The sequence below is a fragment of the Nyctereutes procyonoides genome, unplaced genomic scaffold, assembly GCF_905146905.1.
Source record: "Nyctereutes procyonoides isolate TBG_1078 unplaced genomic scaffold, NYPRO_anot_genome, whole genome shotgun sequence".
NCBI lineage: Eukaryota > Metazoa > Chordata > Mammalia > Carnivora > Canidae > Nyctereutes > Nyctereutes procyonoides.
In genome coordinates this window covers 16,052,323-16,073,162 of record NW_026575020.1, presented here as the reverse complement: position 1 = coordinate 16,073,162, position 20,840 = coordinate 16,052,323, and the positions used below count along the sequence as shown (strand labels likewise).

At 39.6% G+C, this 20,840-nt stretch overlaps 1 protein-coding gene across 1 annotated transcript in view; it reads right to left on the bottom strand.

Annotated features, from left to right (window-relative positions):
• Positions 1-12,010, bottom strand: part of CLTC (clathrin heavy chain) — a 66,826-nt gene extending 54,816 nt beyond the window's left edge. Inside the window, exon 1 of the mRNA XM_055327288.1 lies at positions 11,694-12,010. Within this exon, the coding sequence (XP_055183263.1) occupies positions 11,694-11,735 (42 nt within the window). The 5' untranslated portion in view covers positions 11,736-12,010. The remainder of the gene's footprint in view (positions 1-11,693) is intronic.
• Positions 12,011-20,840: the final 8,830 nt, after the last annotated feature.

Below are 20,840 nucleotides of genomic sequence, written 5' to 3'. Positions count from 1 at the left end.
TGTATATATTTTATTACTGCGCAGCCTTTTAGCTCCATAGGCCTTTCTATTCATATTATATCAAGTTTTGAAATATGCCACAGATGATGCCAACAATTTTCTGAAGTTTTCTTCTAGCTACAGCAGAAAAAAAACTTAAGTATTTCCTTAGATCTCTTCCTTGTTCTATAGTATTTTTCCAATAATCACATAGTTAAACAATTAATAAGCAGCTACTGTATGCCAGACACTACACTAATATACAGAATTCTACAGTAAAAGCACTATGGCCTTCTCTACTCAGTGCATAAGCTGCACACAATAATTATAAGGGTGCCTTGAGGTTACAAGGATGCATGCTTGGCCCAGATATATGTAGGGGTATACACAATATCTAAGAAATGGAAATACAATCTGAAGCAGGACATACAATTTAAGGGAAGACAGAGCTACAAACTTGGGAGAGAACAGACAGAACTAAGAATATCACATGTGCCCAAATAGGGTATTCATTTTGGCAAGTAAACGATTCCCTGGATACTCAAAAAAGCTTTTGACCAATATTAGAATGTGGAAAAACCCTGCAAAAAAAAAAAAAAAAAAGAATGTGGAAAAACCGGAATTCTCATATACATTGCTGGGGAGGATGTAAAATGATGCAACTACTATGAAAAACAGTGGGGCAATCCCTCAAAAATTTAAAACACAGTTCTAAACCATATGACCTGGCAATTCCACTCCTAGGTATATATCCAAAAGAACTTGAAAACAGGTATTCAAACAAAAACTTTAATGTTCATAGCAGCACCATTCATTTGTAATAGCCAACAAGTGGAAAGAATCCAAATGTCCATCAACTAAGGAAAGGACAAATAAAATGTAGTGTATCTATTCAATGGAGCGTTATTGAGCCATTAGGGAATGAAGTACGGATACGTACTGCAACATGGATGAACCTCAAACATTATGCTTAGTAAAAGACAAAAAAAGTCACATATTTTAAGATTTTATTGAAGGGTAAATCCATAAAGACATTAAATGTGTTAGTGGTTGCAGGAGATGGGAGTGGGGGTGGCAATGAGATATAGCTTAATGAATTTGGGGTTTCCTCTTGGGGCAATGAAAATATTTTGGAACTAGATACAGATAATGGTTGCAAAACACTGTGAATGTACTAAATACCATTAAATTGTTCACTTTAAAATGGTTACTTTTAAGTTATATGAACTTCATTTCAGTTTTAAAAGAACTTTGGTCCTGTTAATATAAACTCTTAGGGATTAGATATGCTTAATACATAGCTCATGTAGTCATTTGACTCAGTTTACAAAGATATTTAAAATTATAAAATAATTTACAGGGGCACCTAGCAGGCTCAGTCAGTAAGAGTACATGACTCTTAATTTCAGGGTTGTGAGTTCAAGCCCCAGTTTGGGCATATAGCGTACTTAAAAATAAATAAAATTATAATTTACTTGAAAATGTTTTTCTACTCTTTACATTTCAGAAACCACTTTAACTCTTCATATGCACTTTTTTACATCAGTGTTTTCATTAACACTGGAAAGTCATCTCCATTCCACTGAAGTGCTTTATAAAAAAATCTATTATGGAACAATCATGGGAATATTAGAATATGTCTAAAATTTCCACTTGCATATTAAAAGAGCTGTTTTTTTTCACTTGTTTTTAGATTATGTCCCCAGAAATATATCCCTGATGGATTGGGTCTTGAGATTTTTTTTAAGATTTTACTTATTTGACAGAGGGAGAGGGAGAGGGAGAGGGAGAGAGAGTGCAAGAGAGCAAGTGCACAAGCAAGGGGAGTGGCAGAGGAAGAGGGAGAAACAGGCTCCCCACCAAGGAGTAAGCTTGATGTGGGGCTCAATCCCAGGACTGTGGGATCATGACGTGAGTTGAAGGCAGATGTTTAATCAACTGAGCCACCAAGATGCCTCTTGAGGGATGTTTAAAATGGTTCTTTGCCAAAAAAAAAAAAAAAAAAAAAAAAACTGTTTCTTTGCTACATCCAGCAGTTGTAGTTGTGAGGCCAGAAAACATATTAGATGTTACATTTACCTCTTATCAATCCAGATAATTTCAAGCCTAAAATAGCTTTCAATGAACAGTATCATAGTATTCAAAACAGAAGTAACTGTGAGAGGACTCATTAAAAGTGGAGATTTGGGCAGCCTGGGTGGCTCAGCAGTTTAGCGCCGCCTTCAGCCCAGGGCCTGATCCTGGAGACCCAGAATCAAGTCCCACATCGGGCTCCCTGCATGGAGCCTGCTTCTCCCTCAGCCTGTGTCTCTGCCTCTCTCTCTGTGTCTCTCATGAATAAAAAAAAAAAGTGAAACATGTTAAATTGAGATGAGGGTCCTGGAGAAAAATAAAGCAAAGGAAATAGGGAAAGCATGGAGAAGTTACATTAAAAAAAAAAAAAAGTGGAGACTTAGTAAGGCTTTTAATATAAGGAAACGGGATGCCTGGGTGGCTCAGCGGTTGAGCATCTACCTTTGGCTCAGGGCCTGATCCCGGATCCTGGGATGGAGTCCTACATCAGGCTCCCTGTGAGGAGCCTGTTTCTCCTTCTGCCTAGGTCTCTGCCTCTGTGTCTCTCATGAATAAATAAATAAGATCTTTAAAAAATAATAATAATAATATAAGGAATCTCTTGGGACACCTCAGTGGCTCAGTTGGTTAAGCATCTGACTTCAGCTCAGGTCAGGATCTCAGAGTCCTGGGGTGGAGTCCTGAGTCAGGCTCCTTGCTCAGCAGGGAGTCTGCTTGTCCCTCTCCCTCTGCCCTTCCCCTGCTCATTCTCTAACAAATAAAATCTTAAAAAAAAAAAAAAAAGGAGAAACACATTTTAAAGAATATATATCATATATATGTAATATTTTATATATATATATATATATATATATATATATATATATATATGGAAACTCTTTCTTGAAGAATATTTTATGGTAAAAAAGAAAACTACCTTAGATCTGCAGAGTTCAAAGGGGAGGAATATATAGTATTGCAGAATGGGGAAAGACATGAATTTTGTAAACCATGCTCTCCCTACGGGTTTTTTCCCCTCTAATTATTCATCCTCAAATAAGAAGTGATCCAAAGTCAGCTGTTTGCCAAACCGAACATACACAGATAGTCTCTGGCTTCACTGTGTCCACAATGGTGTTTTTTAAGTCCTCTTTCTCAGCTAGTCAGAAACAGATGAAAGCAACTCTCAACCCAAATCCCATTTTCTGATTCTCAGTCAAATGGATTCTGCTCTAGAGCCTCCAGAAAGAATAAAGCCTTGCCAACACCCTATTTTCTCCTGCAGGATTCATTTCAGCCTCTGTCCTCTAAAACTTTTAAGTTTGTGTTGTTTAAAACAAACAAAATTACCTATATAGATATAGATCAAGGTCATCAGAAACTGCAATCTCTAGGAACCCCAGCATGTATCACTAATTAGGGTTCTTCCCTTTCCTACTCAAGAAATGGACTGCATGAAGAAAATGAAAGAATAACTCTAAGTTTTTGGCTTCAAAAACCACATAGTTGGTATTTTCCTTTAGCTTGGCATGTATGTTCCACTTTACTAGATAAAGGGAGACTCCTCTCTAGCATAGGGCAAAAAACGAACATTTGAGTGTCTATATAAGCCAAGTCTTACCACATAAACACAAAAAACATACCACAGTCTAACTTCTCAATGGCCAAAAAGTATTATTTTTTTTCCAAAAAGTATTAACTTAAAAAATGAGGAAGCTGAAAAAGAATAAAAAGAGCTTAAATAGCTGAGACATTTTCTACAATAGCACACAGCAGAATTAAAATTTCTTAATGTGGCAAAATGGTTTCAATGCACTCAATCCCTATTCTTTCAGAAATAAGCTTTAAAATCAGCTTTACTTCAGAACATTAAAAAAAAGTCCCTATTTACCCAATGATTCAGAACAGGAAGTAATAATATTACTGGGTAGTTCTACCTCCAAAGCACAACCCTACAAGTTTGTAACCATTTTTCCCTCTATGGTTATGCTATTCACACTAAGCAAACATGTTCAACTTCCACTTTCTACCCTGCACCAACTCCAGCACCATTGTTTTCCTATTCAAGTTTTGTATCAGTATAAATACAAAATCATGAATAATAAAGTAGAAGTTTCCTGTTTTCTGAAGTGACTTCAGACTGGAACACATTCACTTTTGTCATTAGGATAAACGCCATAGACACATTTGAGAATTTCAGCTTTATGAGAGGAATAAAGATAATCTTGTTACAAGTTAACCTGATCCCAATCATTCTGCACAATTTTCTAGTAGGAACTTGAATAAAGAAAACATCATCAGGGATCCCTGGGTGGCGCAGCGGTTTAGCGCCTGCTTTTGGCCCCGGGCGCGATCCTGGAGACCCAGGATCGAGTCCCAAGTCGGGCTCCCGGTGCATGGAGCCTGCTTCTCCCTCTGCCTATGTCTCTGCCTGCCTCTCTCTCTCTCTCTCTCTCTCTCTCTCTCTCTCTCTCTCTGTGTGTGTGACTATCATAAATAAATAAAAATTAAAAAAGAAAAAAAAACAAAAAAAAAAAACCAAAAACAAAAACATCATCAGGGCAGCCCGGGTGGCTTAGCGGTTTAGCGCCGCCTTCAGTCCAAGGCGTGATCCTGGAAACCCAGGATCGAGTCCCACGTCAGGCTTCCTGCATGGAGCCTGTTTGTCCCTCTGCCTCTCTCTCTCTCTCTCTCTCTCTCTCTCTCTCTCTCTGTCTCTCGTGAATAAATAAATAAAACCTTAAAAAAAAAAAGAAAAAAGAAATCATCTAACCATTTAAAGCACAGAAAACCAAATGTTGGTTAAGTGGCCCCTACTTTTCTGTTAATATAAAAACTGCTGACCAGGACACCTGGGTGGCTCAGGGGTTGAGGGCCTGCTTTTGGTCCAGGGCATGATCCTGGAGACCCGGGATCAAGTCCCACTTCAGGCTCCTTGCATGGAGCCTGCTTCTCCCTCTGCCTGTCTCTCTACCTCTCTCTCTGTGTCTCTCATGAATAAATAAATATTTAAAAAAACCCTGCTGACCTAAAAACAAATCACTGGTAAAATGTGTACATCAAAGAACACCACAGCACAGATGCAAACAAATTGCACTATATTTTGCAGTTCAAATTATACAATCATTCACCAAATGAGGCAATGTGCCACAATGCAAAAAGACCAATAAAGCCTGGCCACCCACTCACCAACTATGTAACTCTACAACTTAACTGCTATGAACTTCAGTTTCCTCATGTGCAAAATAAGGCTAACCCTACCTACCTGACGGGATTTTCTTGCTAATTATGAGATCATAAACATAAAATATTTACCTGCCTTCTTGACACACAGTAGGTATTCAAAAATCGTTAGTGGTTAATTAATTTTGATATTATGGATGTCAGGACAATTAAGATTTGATGAATAGTTATTCCCTTTAAGTTAGGACAAAATAAATTATGTCTCTCATAACACACAAAAAAAGGAGACATAAAATCCAAAACTGACAGATGGGTTATGTATAATGTATTCAGATTCAAGCATCCTGCCATCCCTTCAGGTTAAGGGCATTAGCCACAGGCATTTGGCCAAGAAAGGGGGAAAAAAATCAAGAGCTATAAACTTTGCTATGACTTACAAGCTGACTTTGTAAAGTAGCTTTAGCATGGTATATATGTAAATAAATTTATAAAAATAACCTCATTCTAATATAAAAGACTGAAATATCGGGATCCCTGGGTGGCGCAGCGGTTTAGCGCCTGCCTTTGGCCCAGGGCGTGATCCTGGAGACCCGGGATCGAATTCCACGTCGGGCTCCCGGTGCATGGAGCCTGCTTCTCCCTCTGCCTGTGTCTCTGCCTCTCTCTCTCTCTCTCTCTCTCTCTCTCTCTCTGTGTGTGTGACTATCATAAATAAAAATAAAAAGATTGAAATATCAGTTATGAACTCATTTCCTATCTAAATGAGAACATTCACTTTAACACTATCATCTTTTTTTAAAAAAAAGATTTTATTTATTTGCGAGAGGGAGAGTGAGAGGTAAAAGCAGATTCCTGGGTGAGCATAGTCTCCCAACGCAGGGCTTGAACCCAGAACCCCAGGATCATGACCAGAGCAAAAGACAGCTGCTTAACCAACTGAGCCACCCAGGTGCCCCTAACACTACCATCTTATAGAAGAACATATATAACACTAGCCTGGGTTTGACTGGCATTCCAGGTGGGTATTTTATCAAATATGATCAGGTTTAACAAATGTATCTGACCAAGGAACACTAATTAAAAATGCACCAATGGCAGACAGCAAGTGCTCATGGGCTGTAACAAAAAAGTGATTTAAGATTTCTTTCTTTTGCGCACAGTTTCAAAGCGGGATCGATTTTGTATCATATGAATATTTGTATTAAGTCCTGCACAGCATCTAACATTGAATAACATCCATGGTTGCAACCATGTGTTGACAGCCTTTGCCAACTCATTAATGTAAGCTATAGTCAGTATTGTTCACCACTCTATCCCTAGTCTAACACAGTTGCTGATAAGTACTCAAGTCTTAGGTACCAAATATTTATAAATCATAAATATCTAGGTCTGCAAAAAAAAATACTGTGTCACTTGTTGTGAGATACAGGAATAAAATACACTAGACAAAAACTATATACCTAACAATTAATGTTCCTAAAGTGCTACACCAAATACTTCCACATAAATGATTTCAGGCCTTTATGGTAACTTTTTGAGGCAGTAGGCCTATTTTACTGAGAAAAAGAAGAGGTTAGTCTTAACCTTGTGTTCTTCTATAGTGGAGCCACATTTAACAAGCCACATGTGATACTGAGCACCTGAAATGTGGTTACTGTGACAGATTTTAAAATTAAAATAATTAAAACAAAATAGTAACTGATAATTGATTCAATTATGGAAAACTTAAGTATGTTTGGAATAACCTAGATATGCAAATCTGCTATTTCAACTGCAAATATTATGAAAGCTAAACACAGATCAAATATTTTTTTTTAAAGTTTGTTTTTTTTTTAATTTTTATTTATTTATGATAGTCACAGAGAGAGAGAGAGGCAGAGACACAGGCAGAGGGAGAAGCAGGCTCCATGCACCGGGAGCCCGACGTGGGATTCGATCCCGGGTCTCCAGGATCGCGCCCTGGGCCAAAGGCAGGCGCCAAACCGCTGCGCCACCCAGGGATCCCCCAGATCAAATATTTCTAATGAAAATAGGGTCTGAATTAAGATGTGGTCTAAGTGTAAAATACACACCAGATTTTGAAAAATCAGTATCCTCAAAAAGGAAGGTAAAATATCTCATTTGAAAATGTTGGGCAGCCCAGGTGGCTCAGCGGTTTAGCGCTGCCTTCAGCCCAAGGCATGATCCTGGAGACCCCGGGATCGAGTCTCACGTCAGGCTCCCTGCATGGAGCCTGCTCCTCCCTCTGCCTGTGTCTCTGCCCACCCCACCCCAACCCTCTCGTGTGTGTATGTCTCATGAATAAATAAAATCTTAAAAAAAAAAAAAAAGAAAGAAAAGAAAATATTAGACTCCTTACACACTGAAATGACAACATTCTGGGTCAAATTATAACATTCTCAGAGCAAAGTTCAACAGAAAAAAGTACAGTAGGATATTGTAGAACTTCTCTTACAGCCATTCTATTTTCATGAAATATTTTGTATCTGAAGACCCAGGATCAAATTCTATTCTGACAGTATTCCCTTGGGCAGAATTTCACTCTTTATTTAATAAGCATGTCTGGAGGGATTAAGTGAAGACCTGAAAACACCAAACCAGTCATAGGGAAAAACAGGCTCTTACAAGAAGTCTGCTGTTCTCTCCATTCATTAATCATTGTTCATCACTACCACATCCCAAAAGAGACAGTATTCAACCAACACTTTTTTTCCAACTACTACTCTCAAATAATGTTTTAATTGTAGTTAATAAAATGTAAATGTGGATAATCAGATAAATCTTCACTCTTACAAAGCCCATCAGTTTGGCCTGTAATTGTGCAGTCCAATGTCATAGACAATAGCCTCATGTGGCCACTTACATTTAAATTAATTAAAAAGAAATAAAGTAAAAGCTTAGTTCCTCAGTCACGCAAGCCACATTTCACTATCCCTATGTACCTAGTGTAAATATTCATCATGAAAGAATGTTGTTTTTTTTAAGGGAGGGAGGGACAGAAGTAGAGGGAGAGACAGAATCTTAAGCAGGCTCCATGCTACGTGTGGAGCCCAAAGTAGGGCTCCACTTCATAACCCTGAGATCATGACCTGAGCCAAAATCAAGAGTCTGCTGCTTAACCAGCTAAGCCACTCAGGCACCCTGGAAGAAAGTTCTATTGGACAGTAATACTCCAAAGGAAAAACCACATCAGTGACAGGAAAAATATATTGTTAAATATAATTCAAATATCATAGGTTATGGTTTCTAAAATCATGTATTACACTAAAATGAAAATGATCGTGATTCTATAAACACACGAACACAGTTCCAAGTCTTAAAGTATTTCCTAAATAGAGTGAAAGTATATTCACTAGAATTAGCCACACCCCTTTAAGCTAAGTAAACTGACCATTAGGAAAATTCTGAAAAACGTGATGGATCTTAAGATTGGGGGTCATTCCCAGGTTAGTCTGTAGCAGAATTCCATGCAGTATGCCTCTCCAAGCAGTACAGTTAAGCATATAGCATATCACAGTGATACTGAGCACTGTTTTCAAATCAAAACAACCATAGTAAGAACCCCTACCATACAATTCACAACACATTCCATGCTGGCATTTATGGATCAAAGGGAAAAGAAAAAAGTGGGGAGATTTTTTTATTGCAGAACCTAAGAACCTGGGAATGCAGCAGAATGTGCAAATGGCATAAAGAAACTTAATGTGCCAAGAAGTGAGAACTCCAAGCAACATTTTATGTGTAGTCTAGAATTTTTTTTTTAGAATCTGCAACTCTAGCAATGTCTTGCTCAAATAGGCACTCATCTGTTGACTATCAGCCTAACTAACCTAAAAAACAAAAAACTAAAAACCCAAAAAGCAAAATACTTCATAACTTTAAATATTAACATTCATTTGATTATTTCCAAGCCTTGCTGACAGATACTTCAGTCGGCCAGAGTAGTTAAAAACAAATTTACAGTTCACCTTTAGAAACTTTCACAAAAGCTAATTCTACACTCAAGTTCCTCAATTCTTGTTCCCAATTTTTATTCTAAGTGTTTCGGAAGTTTTCTGCTATTTAAACTGACAGGACTCAGAAAAAAAATCCTGAGATATCAATTAAAATAATCTTTATTGGGATCCCTGGGTGGCGCAGCGGTTTAGCGCCTGCCTTTGGCCCAGGGCGCGATCCTGGAGACCGGGGATCGAATCCCACGTCGGGCTCCCGGTGCATGGAGCCTGCTTCTCCCTCTGCCTGTGTCTCTGCCTCTCTCTCTCTCTCATTCTGTGTGACTATCATAAATAAATAAAAATTTAAAAAAATAAAAAATAAAAAAAATAAATAAAATAATCTTTATTAATTTTTTAAGGGATAAAAATGAGAAGTTAGGAGATATTCTGGAAGAGGTTACTGATTGGGGGCTCTGAGCAATGAATCATCAGCTGGAGTAGCAAGCTTAACTTTGGGCATGACGTATTACTACAAAAAAATGGCTGAATTTTTCAAATACATTTGCAAAGCTGCTTTATACTCAAATCTTCAAATTATTTCAGAAGAAAATGGTCTCACTTGAGTATTTGCAGAAACTCAGAAATCACACCCATATTAAATCTGTCTTCAATTAGTGACAAGGCTGGATTCCAATCTTTGGGATTATTTAACAATTGTCTCCTCTTTAATAAAAATGAAAAGCTACTGCCCAAACCACCACTAGTCAAGAAAGAAGGTTTACTAATGGTATATACCTCTGCCTTGTAAACAGCAACTGTACCTGCCATTTATAATTTGTAAACATTTTGTCTGCAGAAAGATATTTCAGAAACACTCTAATGTGAGGATGAGCCTGTTTTCCCCTCACACCCAAAAATCTTTCTAGCCTTCTACGTTCATTTACACCCCACTTTAACAGAAATAACCACAGCAATTAAAACCTGAACTGAGCAAAAACAGTAACTTCTGTGTCCACTCCCTCATTTAACATTTTTAAACCTTTAAGTGCTCCATTACTTCAGACGAGTTATCTGAAAACTACTGATGACCGAAGTGCTTTATTTTTTAGATTCTTTACATTTTAAGACTTAAAGGTAAAAAATTTTCTTGCTCATGCAAGCCAAGAAAATACCTGTAAAGAAATGAGGTTGTTACCATAGTCTGAATATTCATATTCAACCTTTTTATTAAAAAGAATCCTTTATGTGTATCACCTGGAGAAAGTAAATAGTCTTCAATGGTAAGGTGTCCAATAGGTCACTAATGTTAATATTACATCAAATCGTTGCATCTTTCATCATTATGAATTTAAGCCTTCAGAAGACTGAGCTGAGGCTGGCCTCTTTTAGGGAATATTTGGGAAGAAGGCAAATTAGTATGAATAAATTACTGCAGCCAAAGTAAAACCAGGATTGGTGAACTAAGAAAAAATCAGAAGCTCACAGAGGCTTAATTCAGTCAAGCCCTCCAATGATCATCTGCTTCGGCCCGCTGCAGGCACACTGCCAGATAAGACAGTATGTTGCCTACAGGAAAATGCACCATGGGAAAGAACTCTAGAACCTACTAAAAGGAAGCCAATTACAGACCAAATAACTTTGCATGTCTCAGAGCAGGTGTGCTCTATCTCCAGGGCTCGGTTCAATTCCATGCAATCCTGAGGGAGGTACTTACACCAAGCCCACAACTATCTAGTACACTCCAGCAGACCCCGAGATAACCTCTTGATAACTCTTTCCTACCTCCTAAAACGAAAGAGGGAATAAAAGCCACACCATCCCTAGAGAAATAAGGAAAAAAAAAAAAAAAGAATACCCCTAGGGACCTTGACCCCACGCACTCTGAGACTGACACCGCCCTGAGAAATAAGTTCCCCCATTCTATCCTCCTTCTGTTCCTTCAGTGACCTTCTGTTCCTACTGCCTCGGGGAAGGCAAGAGGCTAGTCGCCGCCGTATCCCCAGCCCCCAGAGGAAGGTGCCTTTCCCAGTAGAGAGCCGCAGAGGGAGGAAGAAAAAAGGTTGCTCCTCCCCAGCCCACCCGCCCCACAACTGTTGGGTGCAGATACGAAGAGGAAAAGGTAAGAGAAGAGCAATGGTAGGTGACAGCTCTGCACTGGCCTAGGAGGATGAAAATCCTTGCTCTGGAGGAAATGCGGAAGAATTGCCCCCGCCCGCCCAATCTACACAAATGAATGAACTGAATAAAACGGCGAAAGGGGAGGGAGTTAGAATGCGCAGTTCTTATCACCCAGGAAGTGAAAATAGAGGCCCTCGAACCCAGGCCTGGCCTCGCTGCCCTTTGCACCCCGACTCTCGTCCTTTCTATCCAAGCCCCACATCATTAACCCTTAAGCTTTCCAAGACAGCGCCCCCGTCCTCCACCTACCCCAAGCACCAATACCCACACCCCTCCCATCCTGCTCTTTCTACTTGGGCCCAAACTCCAGCTCCTTCCTTCCTATCACCCTCTCCACAGCCCTCACTGGCCCGGGCCCGGCCGCACCTGGAGATGCTCCTGAAAACGAATTGGCAGAATCTGGGCCATGGCGCTGTCGGGGTGTATGGTCTCCTCCTGTCACTGGGGCTGCGGGGCAGTGGCTGCCCGGGCTCTCCAAGGGAGAGGAGGAGAAGGGGGAGGGGGGAGGCTGGGCTCAGCAGGATACTCTCCGGGGACGCAGGAAACTGGCAGGCAGACGAAAGAGCTCGGGTCGGGGGCGGAGGCTCCAGGGTCCGGGAGAGCCGCAATGGCGGAACCGGGCGCAGCGCAGACTCCGGAAACGGCTGAGCCTTGCGGAGGGATCCCGACGACAGAACTCCGCCCAAGTCACCTCACCCCCTCCGTCTTATGTACCCCTCCACGGAGTGCCGCGGTGCAGTGGGGCGCAGGAATTCGGGGCGCAGCGCGCCGAGAACCTCGCTTGCTGCTGCGCTACGAGGGTAAATTAGAGGACTCAAAGGGACTACTTTTTTGGACTCATCACTTTCCCCAGCCTCCTGCTTTTCCTCCCCCCGCTTTTTTTTTTTTTTTTTTTTGCATTTTGCCACATCATGCGACTAGCGGTGACCGACGTCATTTCCGTGGGCGCTTCGGTCCCACCCACGTACTTCCGCGTGCACGTGATGCTGGTCGGGAAGGGTTGGCTGACTGCTGCCAGAATACAGAGCGAGTTCGGGGGAGAGGCAGTCTCTCGGGAATGGCTGTGGCTGTTGGGCCGCGTCGGGGAGTAGCGGTGCTATTCCCAGACCCTGTGGGCCCTGCCTATTTCAACGGAGCCCCTCACGAAGAGGACATGGCTTGGGCAGGTGGGCCCAGCCGCCCGCCCTCTCCGTGACTCAGGGAAACGGCCTCCTAGCAGAGCGCTTTCTTGGCAGCCGGCGGCAGCATTCCTCCCCCGCCTGCTTTCATACCGTGGGTGGTTTCTTACGTCTCAGGGTGGAGGAATGAGATGGGGTTTGAGATCTTCCCTGCCCTTATGCACCCCCTTCTGACGCTTACAGGAGCTGACGATGGGATTCTAACTAGAACCAGCAGTCTCTTTGTATGTTACCTAAATAATTGGCTCAAAGGACAGTGAAGGCCGTTTATGAGGTGTCTCGGCTGGCTTTGCGATAGCTTCCTTACTTCTGCGGACATTTTGGCCGACGTGTATGTGATACGGGTCTAGGTTAGTATAGAGACCTTGAGTACCTCGTAAATACTACAGAATTGGGCCAAAATTGTGGCAGGCAAAATTTTTTAGCGACAGCAAATAAGGAGTCAAAGATTTCGATAATGAGTTTAAGGGGGTGGTTTGAAACCTCTGAGGTTCTTCTAAGGTGTGGCTAATAAACATTTTTGGAAAACGGGGTTAATTGTTAGCGGTGTATTTCAGTGGGACCACTTTAACATTGCCAGTTAATTAGCAGTATTTGGGAAAGTAAGTACTTAAAAGCTGGAGAATCTTGTCTTCCAACAGCATTAAGAGAACTACAATATTCATTATCAATTAATAACCTTTCCAGTGCTTTATTTCTAAGGTGTAAGCTGTAGTATTTCATTATTAACACAAATGCAATAAAGAATACAAGAATTTAGTTCTGCGCCTTTCATCTTTATAACATGTTATTTTTCCAGAAAGATCTTGAGGAAAAACAAGTACACTGTAATCCTTTTTAGTGCCCTTTTCAATTAAACATAAAACCCTATTAGGTGTAAAATAATTTTGTGTGTTAAGCAATTTTGCTTAGAGAGGTTTGCTTAATCATTTAAATTGCTTTTAATGTTTTTCCCAAAATATATCTCACGAATTGAGAAGAATGTTTGGCAGGTAAGAGAGGAGACAGAAGACTGTTCTGCAAAGAGTAAGAGTATTTATGCTAGGCAAAATTGCGTTTTGTTTTATTAGGCCAAATGCTTCAAGATGTTCTGTATTCTGCGACATTTGAAATAACCTTTCTAATTTCAGTTTAATAGCTGCTTTCAATCCTTTTTGGAATTAGAAAAATTCTAAGTTAAAAATCTAAAGGTGTTATTGTTTTACTACAGTAAAAGTAGCTTAATCAGGTTACATATCTAATCTCAAAATCTGGGATACAAGAGCTGTATCTTGAATGGATCACCAAATTTTTCTTTAATTTGTTAATAATTGTCTTGCATTTTCATAGAGACCTGTAATTTTAAGTACATTTAGAATTCCCAAAGCAATTGATTTTAGCTTGGATCTTTGAATGTGTGGACTGGACTATCTAACCGAATGTGTGCACTGAGGTTCTGTTAATGACTGCTGTGTCATCACACATAGAAATATAATAAATGCACTGTTTTCAGAAGTCATTTAGACAGAAGAAAAATAGATTACAATTTACCAGTTCATTTTTAACACTGTATCCTTCAAATCAATAAATCCAAAATTTTTCAAGAGGATAAACATTAAAACCCAAACCTGTGCATTCTAAAGATCAATAATTTTGGCTGAGGTAATAAAGAGAGCTTTTCATGGCAGTAAGCTGTTCCTGCTAATGGTATCAAGACAGGAAAGGTTTTCCTTGGTTGAGAAGTCCTGAAGGCTGAGTCACTGTTCCCATTTACCTGAGCAATAACCAAATGGCTTTGTTTTCAGGTGCTATCTTAAGTTAGAGAAGATAAACTTGTAAATCAGATAACAAAAATGCTGGGTTGGGGGGGGGGGGCGTTTTCCTAACTATGACAAAGTCTTTTAATGTATCATCTTCTTTTTTTTTTTTTAAAGATTTTATTTGACAGTGAGGGAACATAAGCAGGGGGAGCATCAGAGGGAAAGGAAGAAGCAGGCTCCCTGCTCAGAGGGGAGGCCTGTGTGGGGCTCCATCCCTGGACCTTGGGATCATGACCTGAGCTGAAGGCAGATGCTTAACCAACTGAGCTACACAGGCACCCCTATATCTACTATTAATGTAGTATCATCCCGGCTATTAGTTTCAGAAAATGTTTTACTAAGTAGCCATATTAATACAAATAAATGGTCAAATTCTTCCAATTTTAAGCTATTTTAATCAGAATATTCAATAGTATTTCCTCACTCTGAGTCACAGCAAGTACCATTAGCAAAAACTGCATTGCTCATATGCTATTTCGAGGAGTGTCAGTTTCTCAAAACCTGTACAAGAAACTGTTATTGTATCTTTAATTTTATATTTAATGCCAGGAAATACCATGTATATACAATGTAAAATATAATATTATGATGTTTTATATAAAAAATATATATATAAAACAACAAGTGAGAATGACACCTCAGAACATTCATTGGATTCCTTGATAGTTGTTTAAGCAGCCCCCAAATTAAGGCCCCTGCCTTTTAACTTGACCTTTTAAAAACAGCATGAGCTAGCTCCATTGCAAAAGCCACCAAGTAAAGGTATTTCTCAAACATCATGAGATTAATTTTATTTTTTATTTTTTTAAAGATTTTACTTATTTATTCATGAGAGACACACAGAGAGGGAGAGGCAGAGACACAGGCAGAGGGTGAAGCAGGCTCCATGCAGGGAGCCCGACTTGGGACTCCATCCCAGGTCTCCAGGATCACACCCTGGGCTGAAGGCGGCGCTAAACCACTGAGCCACCTGGGCTGCCGGAGATTAATTTTAAAGCAGAACTTCAAGCCTAACCCACTCTACCAATGATTTAAAATTCAGATTTTAATGAAACCAAAAGGGATATACTTTAGCATTTATCCAATAAGTGGTTTTGCCATTTAAACAGCAGCTTTGAAACATCTCAGCCCCCAAAGGCCACTGATATGAATCCCACAGGATTAGGTAAAAAGCAGCATATCAAATACACTGACTCAGGTTATCAACCTATAGTGCCCACTTTATTTTGGCCCTGGACAAGAAACTGATTATAGGCAAAGGTCACTTGAAACATTTACAAAGCCATAACAATTTTTCATGGCCTTTTTAGTGTGAGATGGACCTAAATTTATACTCAGTATCATTCACTACTCAGGCTTATTCTAAATCTAATTTATGTAGACAAGTTTTATAATGTATCATGGATGGCAAATAAGATCTATAATGAATCTTTATTCTGTGTCAGGATTGAGCATGTTCCAAGTGAATACCCCAGACTAGCCCTGTGGGATTACAATCTGGAATTCAGTCATATAGGCCCCTCCCATGTTGTCTAAAGGTTAAATCAGATTCCAGCAAAGGAATGAAGTTGGCTCATAACATTACCTTAAGTCATCTCAGAAAAGTTGGTTCAAATACAGAACATTGTGGACAGAAAAACCCAGAAGAGTTACAACCCTGCTGATCAATAGGGAGTCAGGTGTCATGTCACAATATCCCTTTTATATCCAAAAATTAAAGTCACAACAACAAGCTTGAGAAGATCTATACAATCAAGGAATGATGAGGATCAGGGTGTTGGAATGATTTTTATGAACTACTTTTTCCTTCCTTTCTAAATATGCAGAACTGTCTCTATTCATTTCCTAGGGTTATTACTGTCTCCAAAGCAAAGCATGACCCATCTCTTAGCAATCTTAAAGTTTTGTCACACTCCAGATAGTTCTACTAATAGCAATGCACGTATGCAGCACGTATAGCAGTAAACTCTCAGAACAGAATGGTTAAAAACCAAAATCTGGTAGACAAGGTTTTGATTAACTCAATAATAAAATTTCAAGGAAGTACAATCTAATTTATTTGATCAACAAATGCCTTTCAGTACATACAATGAAAAATAATGTTAAAATCTTTTGATTAAACAATATTTATTTATTTACTTATTTATTATTTATTTATTAAAAGATTTTATTTATTCATGAGAGGCACAGACAGAGGGAGAAGCAGGTTCCATGCAGGGAGCCCAACGTGGGACTCGATTCCAGGATCCCAGGATATTGCCCTGGGCTGAAGGCAGTGCTAAACCGCTGAACCACCCAGGCGTCCCAACAATTTTTTATATGAGAAAAGCAATTCTGAATTTTAAAGTCCTCAGGTTCATCACTGTGAGTTTTTATAAGTATTCCTACATACGTAGCCTGATCTGAGTATGTGCCAAATTTAGGATACACTACAAATTACTTTTTAAAAAATGACTTACCTTAATATGACATGACTGATAAAAGTGGATTATATAAAATGAACAAAAACCTGGTTATTTCCTTTTCCTGGTTGCTTTTTATTCCAAGTAACTGTGAGTTTAATGTTGTACAGTGTACAACTACAGAAATACTCATTCTGTAACATTCCAGTAAAGAAAAATATATAGCACTCATACAAGCCTACATCATTTATTGATTTCAGTTTCTTTTTCTTGGGCACCTGGGTGGCTCAGTCAGTTAAGCTTCTGCCTTTGGCTCAGGTTATGATCCTGGGTCCTGGGTCCTGGGATAGAGTCCCACATCAGGCTCCCCGCTCAGCTGGGGGGGCTGATTCTCCCTGTTTCTCTGCCCTCCCCCTGCTTGTGCCCTCTTAATCTCTAATAAATAAATAAAATCTTTAAAATCTTTTCCTTTTTGGAGCCAGCCCTCTTAGCACCAAGAGGCATGAAATGCCTCTTGAAGGTAAAAATAAAAAATTTGATAAAGACAGCCCTTTACCTTCTCTTTATTTTGAGGCTATCTAAGCCATCAAATCAGATGTAGAGATGAGATTATACTATACTCATTTCTCAAGAAGGCTTAAAAATTCATTTCTTGAAAGGTAATTAAATGGAATAGCAGAATGGCACACAATGTCAATCTCTAAGTGCTATATGCTATAAAAGGATAACCCAAGTCCAAACACTTTCAGGGCAGCCCGGGTAGCTCAGTGGTTTAGCACCGCCTTCAGCCCAGGGTGTGATCGTGGAGATCCGGGATCGGGATTGAGTCCCACATCGGGCTCCCTGCATGGAGCCTGCTTCTCCCTCTGCCTGTGTCTCTGCCTCTCTCTCTCTCTATGCCTCTCACGAATAAATAAGATATTAAAAAAAAACTCACTTTCAAATTTTTTTGTCTACAAGAATGAGTGGCAAATTATTCATTTGACCTACTTAGTGTTAGCTCAACTTACTGGAAACTGAAAAATACTTCAAAAAAGCCCCCCAAGGTGACACTAATAATCTTTCCATAGTATAACTCTGATTCCTCTCCCAATCACACAAGCTCCATCTCCTTTCTTATTCTAGTCCAAGTCCTACTCTGCCTAACTCAGCTTATAATCTATTTATCCTACTTCTTAAGCTATTATAACATTTATTGACTATACCAGCTATTTAATTCAAGGCTCAGGGCCAACTTATGTTGTCACTAGTCATACCAGGAACTAGCACAACAATCATTTATAAATATCTGTCATATACAAAAGGCACCAAACTGGGTGTTATGCTGTATTTTGGATTAACCTATCTCATTTCCTATAGATTAGCTGAGAACCAAGTAATATTAGGTTAAGAAACATGTAGATTTTATCTGGACAAGTAATGTGATTCTTTTCTTTGAAAATGCATAATAGCTGGGGTGCCTGGCTGGCTCAGTCAGTAAAACATACAACTTTTTATTTTTTTAAAAGATTTTTATTGGGATCCCTGGGTGGCGCAGCGGTTTGGTGCCTGCCTTTGGCCCAGGGCGCGATCCTGGAGACCCGGGATCGAATCCCATATCAGTCTCCCGGTGCATGGAAGCTGCTTCTCCCTCTGCCTCTCTCTCTCTCTCTCTGTGACTATCATAAATAAATAAATTTTAAAAAAATCTAAAAAAAAAGATTTTTATTTATTTATGAGAGACACCAAGAGAGACAGAGACACAGGCAGAGGAAGAAGCAGGCTCCCTGCAGGGAGCCAGATGCAGGACTCAATCCCCAAACCCCAGGATCACGACCTGAGCCAAAGGCAGATGCTCAACCACTGAGCTACCCAGGCACCCAAGCATGCAATTCTTGATCTCAAGGTTGAGTTCAAGCCTCACATTTGGTGTGGAACCTACTTAAAAAAAGAAAAAAAGCAGGGAGGGCTCAGTCAGTTAAACATCCAACTCTTGGATTCAGAGCTCAGGTGGTGATTTCAAGGGTCATGAGATCAAGCCCTGCATTGGGCTCCTCACTCAGTGGGGAGTCTGCTTGAAGATTCTCTCCCTCTGCCCCTCTCCCCACTCACTCTCTCTAAAATAAATAAATACATCTTTTAAAAAAGAGTTGAAAATGGATGCTCGAATGGCTCAGTGGTTGAGCATCTGCCTTCGGCTCAGGGTGTGATCCCGGAGTCCCAGGATCGAGTCCCATATCAGGCTCCCTGCATGGAGTCTGCTTCTCCCTCTGCCTGTTTCTGCCTCTCTCTCTGTGTCTTTCATGAATAAATTTTTAAAATCTTAAAAAAAAAGTTGAAAATATTTAATAGTTTCCCAAGAGAATTTTGTATTATTAATATTTTTGGGTTACAGTTACAGCTAACAAGTAATATAGAGTACTCTGAAAATTCTGGGGAGAATAAAGATCATAATTTAAATTTATTGATACCTAACATTATGCTTAATCCTATCAACTCTGCTATAAGAAAAATAAAAGCCAGAAAGATCTCAGATACTTTATGAAATTAAGATCTTTTCTTACAAATGAAGTAATCTGAATTAGAATGGCTATGTGAAAAGTAGGTTTCCTGGATTAAAGTGCAAGTACTAAAAAAGTAAAATCAAAAAAATATTTCCTGATATGATTATATGAAATTTAAATTTCATTGTCCATAAATAAGGTTTTATTGGAACACAGCTATACCCATTTGTTTATGTATTGTCTGTGGCTGCTTTTATACTACAACAGCAGAGTAGTTCCCCCCCCTTCTTTTTTTCTTATGATAGTCACACAGAGAGAGAGAGAGAGAGAGAGAGAGAGAGAGAGAGAGAGGCAGAGACACAGGCAGAGGGAGAAGCAGGCTCCATGCACCGGGAGCCCGACGTGGGATTCGATCCCGGGTCTCCAGGATCGCGCCCTGGGCCAAAGGTAGGCACCAAACTGCTGCGCCACCCAAGGATCCCCCCCCCTTTTTTTTAGCAGAGTAGTTTCCAAAGAGACTGTATGTCCTGAAAGCCTAAAATATTTATTACCTGGCCTTATCAAATTCAAATCAATTATTTCTTGTTTGAACATAAGGGAAAAGTTATTTCAGTTTGAACATAAAGGAAAAGAGCTGAATATCTAAATTAACATAATAACTAGGCACCTTTTTTGTCTATAACTAGAAGAATATATATATTTTAAAGATTTATTTGACACAGAGGAAGAAGAAAGCACAAGCAGGGGCAGCTGCAGGCAGAGGGAAAGGGAGAAGCAGGCTCCCCACTGAGCAGGAAGCCTGATGCCGGGCTCAATCCCAGAATCCTGGGATTATGACCTAAGCCAAAAGCAAACACTTAACCAACTGAGCCACCCAGGTACCCTAGAAGAATATTTTTGAGGGACTACAGGCGCTTTACTACACTGCTGTTGGGAATGGAAACTGGTTCACCTGTTCTGCAAAGCCCTTTAAGAGTAGGCATCAAGAGTCTCAAAAATCACTTTCACTGTGTAAAGAATTTGACCATAAGAACATATCACAATTATTTAACAATTTCCCTATTGATACATATATGGTTTTCGACTTTTTTGCTGTTAGAAACAATGTAATACATATATTTTGATGAATGCTGTATTTGACATTTTTATGTATTTAACATTAATCATCAACTGATGCTAAATCTACATGAGTCAAATTTCATGAGGAACAGAATATGGAGTTCCTAGGATATAGATCTAAAGTTGGGTTGCTGGGTCATTGGTTATGCACATCTTCTGCTTTATTAGATATTGCCAAAATGTTCCCTAAAATAAAAGCAACTATTCTATGCCAACACTTTTCAGGCATATTGATGGTTGCCAATCTGATGAAAACGAATGGCATCTCACTGTTTTCAACTCATTTCCCTAATTACTAGTATCTTGTTTTACCATTCATGTTTCCTCTTTTGTGAGAAAACATGTCCATTGGCCATTTTTCTATGGTAACATTTGTTTCCATTGTTTTGGTTTTTTTTTTTTTCATTTAGTAATTTGAAGGTGAATCTTCACTTTTTTAAGAACAAATTTGTCCATTACCACCACTGTTCCTCCAAGGTTCTTTCTACCTTCTTAACTAGATCTAGTATTCCTCTCATCCTATTGATAGCCT